Source organism: Morone saxatilis, unplaced genomic scaffold (assembly GCF_004916995.1).
Source record: "Morone saxatilis isolate NCDOM2014 unplaced genomic scaffold, NCSU_SB_2.0 Contig11, whole genome shotgun sequence".
Classification (NCBI taxonomy): Eukaryota; Metazoa; Chordata; class Actinopteri; family Moronidae; genus Morone; species Morone saxatilis.
The window spans coordinates 18,422,673-18,429,239 of record NW_023339663.1 but is presented as its reverse complement, the minus strand read 5'-3'; the positions used below and the strand labels follow the sequence as shown (position 1 = coordinate 18,429,239).

At 39.9% G+C, this 6,567-nt stretch overlaps 1 protein-coding gene across 1 annotated transcript in view; it reads left to right on the top strand.

The window, feature by feature from the left end:
• LOC118343480 (intersectin-2-like) overlaps positions 1-3,960 on the top strand; it is a gene marked incomplete in the record, with an annotated part of 30,913 nt that extends 26,953 nt beyond the window's left edge. Inside the window, 6 exon segments of the mRNA XM_035682313.1 lie at positions 33-182; positions 457-575; positions 688-770; positions 860-943; positions 1,129-1,302; positions 1,562-3,960. Coding sequence (XP_035538206.1) covers positions 33-182; positions 457-575; positions 688-770; positions 860-943; positions 1,129-1,302; positions 1,562-1,710 — 759 coding nt within the window.
• Between the last annotated feature and the right edge of the window lie 2,607 nt (positions 3,961-6,567).

Here is a 6,567-nt window from a genome sequence, read left to right as displayed (position 1 = left end):
TATATATATATATATCACTTGTTTCTTTTCAGATGTACAAGGCAAAGAGCAACAAGGAACTCTGGGCTTTCCTCTTCAACGACTTTCTGCTTTTGACTCATGCGTCCAAACAGTTCACCTCGTCTGGCCCTGATAAACTGTTCAGCAACAAGAACAATGTACAGCTCAAGATGTACAAGCCGGTAAACACGCGCACTTTTTTTGTTGTTGTTGCTTTTTTTACCTTAATTTTTAGTATCTGTGACGAAATCAAACAGACAGGGTCATCATAGGTAAGATGAAATGCTTGACATCGTATAGAAAAGAGGCTGGGTTACATTGTAGTGTAAAGGTCTCTGGGTCCTTTATGCCCATGATTGGCCATTGAAGTAAGTATAATTCGTATAAAATGTCTCCCTGTTCATTGGTCACATTTAATGTTGCATTTGACAGCATGTAATCTTTGACTTTCTGCAGCCTGTGCTGCTAAATGAAGTTCTGGTGAAGCTGCCAGATCCTTCCAGCGATGAGCCCACCTTCCACATCTCACACATCGATAGAGTCTATATACTCAGGACCGACAACATCAATGAACGGTAGCTGTGCATGCACTCGTATAAACACACACACACACACACACACACACACACACAGATTGGGTGTGTTTGAAAGGCCTTTAAAATCACTGTGCGTGTTTTGTGTTTTCAGGACAGCGTGGGTTCAGAAGATCAAGGCTGCATCGGAAGAATTTATTGAGACAGAAAAGAAAAAGAGGGAAAAGGCCTATCAAGGTTTGCCTCTGCACTCACACAGCCGCACTGATGGCAGCCAATATGATGATCTCTGGGTGAATTGATCTGTGATCTGTGTGTGTTTGCAGCGCGATCTGTGAAGGCTAGTGGAATCGGCAGACTCCTCGTCACCATCTTGGAGGCCACTGAACTCAAGGCGGGCAAACCCAATGGTGAGCGTGGATACACTCATGTTACAGAATGAACTTAAATTATTATGGTAGAATGCAGATTTGAATCCCTGCTTCATGGTTACCTAATGACGGCAACATAATGCTGCAGTTAGACTATTATTTTAATGCTTTCTCAGGTTTTGTCTCATTGTACGCTGTCTAACATTCTTAATGTCGTCCTCCAGGTAAAAGTAACCCATACTGTGAAGTGACCATGGGAGCTCAGATCTTCACATCCAGAACACTCAACGACACTCTGAACCCCAAGTGGAACTTCAACTGTCAGTTTCACATCAAAGACCTTTACCAGGACGTCCTCTGCATCACAATCTTTGAAAGAGACCAGTTTTCACCTGATGGTCAGTAACCTGCTAATTTCTTCCCTTTTCTTCTCTCCTTTTCACCTCGTCTTCGCCCTCATTCCTTCTGTGCGCAGTGGTTTTTATCATTATTACACACACACATTAAAATGTCTGAATACCACAAGTCCCTAATTCTCACCTTTTTGTCATTGGGGCCCCACGCACATAGGATGGGATCAGTTCATCTGTATTATTATTCTGAGCTCTTTTTAAGCTCCAATTAAAATGTTCCTTTCTAATTCTTTTCTTATATCAGACTTTCTGGGTCGGACAGAGGTTCCCGTGGCAACCATAAAGAAAGAGTTTGAAAACAAGGGACCAGTGACACGTCGTCTTCTGCTGCACGAGGTTCCTACGGGGGAAGTGTGGGTCCGCCTCGACCTGCAGCTCTATGGAAACAAATAGCTGTATGGGATGAACTAAAATAATAATGGAGTCTTCTACCAAGACATTTTCCTCCTGCAGAGTAACCAAATAAGAAAAGCTGCTTTTTGTCACCTAAACAAACTCAGGAGGGTTCCCACCACACGCCTAATATGGACTAAGATACCCATATCAAATTAAACTGTGTTTCACACACAATGCCTAAATATATTAATGTCAACCAGCACTAATAATACCTCTTCTGATGTCACCCAGTAGTCTTCCAGTAGGGAAGCGAACCCAACAATAGGAGTCAGATCTCTTTTTTTCCCTTTTTTTTTTGGTTCATGACCTCAGATGTAAAGGGTAGCATGACTGGTGCAGCTGTTTGCACCCGACCAATACGTACTGTATGCTCTGAAGGAGTTAAAAGGAAGGACCGCAGCCACAGTGGAGACGCAGCACGTGGTGGAGTTGAATCTGGGTCCTTCTGTAATAATTTATAACCTTCAGATGGAGGTAGAACTGAAAAAAGACAGTTTAGAAGCAGATAACCACAATACTTTTAATAAAGTAATACGGCTATCAGTATAAAGTTCGTATCTACTCTACTGTCTAGACTCTCACAGCTCTGTAGTTACAACAGTTGGGTTTTAAATATTCAGTGATTGAGACACACTTTGCCAAGTCTGGTCAACCAAGGCCACTTAATGAGTGGAAGCTGAGCTAACAAGTGTTTTCTCTTAACTTACAAGATATGTACATATGTACTGATGGTTTTCAAGAGGCTGTCTGATCCGTAACATGTCGTCTTCTCACAGTGACGTTAAACGAATCAAACAGTAGATGGCAGGTGATGGACAGAAACACGGACTCTGTCGAGCCGACTGGTCTGGAGTCAGTTTACTACTGTAGATAGAAGATCTCAGGATATGCTGTTCTGGGTTGAGTGATTTGTTAATCTGTTGTGTGCGTGTGTATGTGTGTGCGTGCATGTCTTGAGTGTAGAAGTCTACTTAACGTTTAGTTAAGATATAGCAACATACAAATATCTTCAGCCGAGGGCTCTTGATGCTGCAACTCTTGGAGTTAATTCATAACTTTTTGCCTTAATACAAGTCATCTTTTTAGTCTTTTAAAATCTGTCAGTTTTTTGGGATGCTGTTGGACTTGGGATATATTTAGTAGCTTGTTTTCTTTCGTGTGCAAAATCCGCCACGGCCAAGAAGTTTGAGTGCAAAATAATAACACAAAGGTATGAAAAGCTCTACTGATGAACATTTCCTTTCCCTTTTCTTCTACACCTGTTCCTGCCTTCCTCTTCAGTGTGGAGGATTTTGAGGACGTCAATATTTCGAGGCAACACAGATAGACAAGACAGTTTGTCAGCAATAATAAACAGTATTTTGTATCTTGTATTTTTGTTCTTTACACTTTTTATGCTGCCAGAGATTTTTAAGTGTCATTCTCCAGTCCTCGCCTCACTGACAGCAATATTAGCCATCTCTGTTGCCTCAAAAAGTTGCCCTTTACAAACATCCGCCATGAAAACGTTACAAGGATATAGTGTGTAAAAGCTTTTTTATTTATGTTGTCGGTTGACTTTTTGGTGTCTTCTGTCTTGGTTTTACTCTTTTGTCCTTTTACATCCAGTTTCTTTTCTAACTATGAGCGGATATTGACAAAAAGGGTTGTATTTATTTCTTAATTTATGCGTGTGTGACCATCCAAAGGTTTGGAGCGGCTTTTCTTGCTATGACATCTTGGATAATCAGTTGGTATCCACTGGGTTTGTTTTGAAGATGTGTGACGTCAAATATTAAAGATGTGTTCATCGGACACACGTTAATACGGTTTTAAAAGGCAATATAACATCTTAGATGATTCTGTATGATTGAGTTTTACTGTAAGTAGGCTAGGTCACTAGTCGTTGTGGTAGGCCTGCTGTTTTGTGCTCTTGTACTTTATTCATTTGTCTTATTCAAGCAACAAAACTCTTTTTAAGTCCTGTATTAACTTTGATGGGGATTTTTTTTTTTTATGTGCAAATAGACTGGATTACCTTCCTCGTCTGTGTAGAGGTGGTACAAGTTTCTCTTTTTTGTTTTACTTTTTATTTTCCGCAGCCTTCTGCATTGACTGCTGCTGTGCTAACTGAGTTTATGGCCTCTATAACCCAGATTGTCCCATCAGCCTGGAGTCTGTAACCTGCTGTTTGTACTCACTTTGGCCTCCATGTGGCTCTCTCTGAATCAGGGTTTCTTAAGTCAAATTAAAGACATTAAAAGTGAACAAACTGTCAAATTATTAAAGCAGCATTTAAAACTTTCAGCACCCACCTCTTGCAGCAGAACATAAGGGGTGAATGGCCCCTGAACTTCAGCTTTAGACATTTAGAAGTATGTTAACAAGTCAGACTGACGCTCATCTGGATGTTATGTCACAGCTCATAATCCTAAACACAACACTAACTTCATGTCATTTCTTTCAAACGCTGGTTATCTAAGTCACTCTGTTTGAAACACACCACTTCAGCCTTTGTACATAATTACACCACCCCACCATTACATTATAACATTGAGTGTAGGGAGGACAATGGTTTATTTCACTACATCACAAGCATAAACTGTGTCTTGTTTTGTCTGGTTAATCAAATATTTGACTAAATTGTTATTAATGTTATTTTAGTAAAAAAAAATAAAACCAGACTCAATATCAAATTTTATTTTATTTCTCACTGGTTTGTGTTGGTGTCCATCCACGGACTCAGTGAAGTTCAGTGTGGACTTGTCAGTGCGCACCAATAGACCTCATTAAGTCCTTCTTCACCCTCCACTGGCTCTGGGTCCACAGGAGCAACAGTCATTATGTAACCACGCTGAGTGGCTCTGCGAGAGGCTGACAGCAACACACACAGCTGCGTAACTGAGTCGACCAAGTCAGCTGAGCTCAACCTTCTGAGTGCCACAGTGGTATAATGGATTTAATGCAGTGGGACTGTGGTGATATAAATGGTAGTAACCAATGGTAACTAATTCCTTTATACTTGATTAAAAACCAATGTGTCCCAGACGTACAAGAACCACTCAACCTCAAAAAAGGTTTTTTATTTTATACATATATGGCTCCAATATTATAATCTCAGATGACACTATAACAATTACAGATAAGTGTAGCCTGTAATGTAAAATATTTGGATGCCAAAAAATTATTCAGAATTACAAAATGTAAAAATAGATTATATTGCTTGTTGGTTAAAGATTTAAATGACTCTTTAAATGAGTTACATTTTGGAAGCATGTCACTGTAAATACGCTGTTAGGAGGATGCCTGTGATATGGGTATAATACTGCACCACAGTGAAAAGAAAGAATGTGCTCATATGAGAGTGTGAAATAGTTCGATTCAGTTATTACAAGGCAGGCAGAGTGTTTGTGTGTTGCATTAATTTCATTTGTCTAGTAAGTGGAAAGCTCAAATTGGACGTGAGAGATGCAAACAGGCAGACAGCTCTCCTGCTGCTGTGTGTGTGTCTGCATGCCTGTGTTGTTTGCAGGTAGTCACTGTGAAGGTCATGTATGTCTGAGTATATATTTATGTACTGTGTGCAGACTGTCAGTGTGCCCTCTGTAGTCCCTCAGGAGACAATATACAGGTTTGGAGAGCAAGAAAGAAACTCTAGACAAACTTATGATCTTCAAAATTAAAAATGTCAATATTCAAAATATTTTAACATGCCAAAGCGCTCATAATCAAATAGTTTGATATTTTGAAATAAGAAGAACCTGCTGTATCCAGCCTAAGGGCCATATTTTGGTCATGATTGCGGTATATAAAGTACATTTTGGTAGGGTATGTAAGCTTAGCCTATCAGGAGACAAACATCTAAAATCCGCCTAACGCAGCTGCAGCAACGGAAGTGTTGCTTGGTTATCATCTTCTCAGTGATCTTAAAGCTGTTATGATCAGTATCAACAATGGATGACATGGTTACTTATATTTGGGATGGGTCACTCGTAGCAACAAACCCACAAAGAATTATCACCTGACTTTGCAGTTCTCCTCGGCTCTGTAAAGCATTTAAGCATCTTTCCTTTTTTGTTCTGCAACTTTACTGTTGTTGTTTAGTCTCAACAATCTCATCAGAAACATTTTCTGACACAGCAGGGAGCTGTTTTCATTAAAAAAGCTCAAATAAACCCATCGTACATTACCTGCCCAGCACTATACAGCAGACAGACACAGTAACTAACTGGTGAAGAAAGTTTAACATTTAGCAGCCTAAGAGCCAGATTTTTTCCTCAACTGGTCAATATAAGGGAAATGTAACTTTGTCATGTCTGCCAACTAAAACAAATTAATATTTTGTATCTAACTGCCAATTTAAGTTAGATATTTTTTAGATATTTCTTTATAGCTCATGACTCATACAGTAAATCATCTTTCTGTAGGACTTCTCCTTTTAAATAAAGGTACAGTAAGTGTAGAGGCACACAGAAATAGCAAAAGATGAGGCTAAAGGGTGGGAAGGGGTCGACAAAGAGAGAGTGAGGTAAAGTATAAAAAGAGAAGTGCAGTAAAGCAGAAGAGGAGAGTAGTTCAGAGGCAGGAGGAGGACAACAGACAGAAGGGAATAAACACATATGGAGACAGAGAAAGACAGTATGGAGAGAGAGAGAGAGAGACATGTGCATGGAGGATGAGTCTGAGAGGCCCTCAGTTCCACTTGACTCAGTCATGGGAATGATTTGATTATCACCACATGAACAGCTGTCTTATGTAACACACACACACACACACACACAAAGAAAGAAAGAAAGAAAGAACTCAAAAATAATGAGGGGTCTGTGTTCTGACCAAAAACCTACTATGAGCAAAGGTGGCCTGTAGCAACAGAAA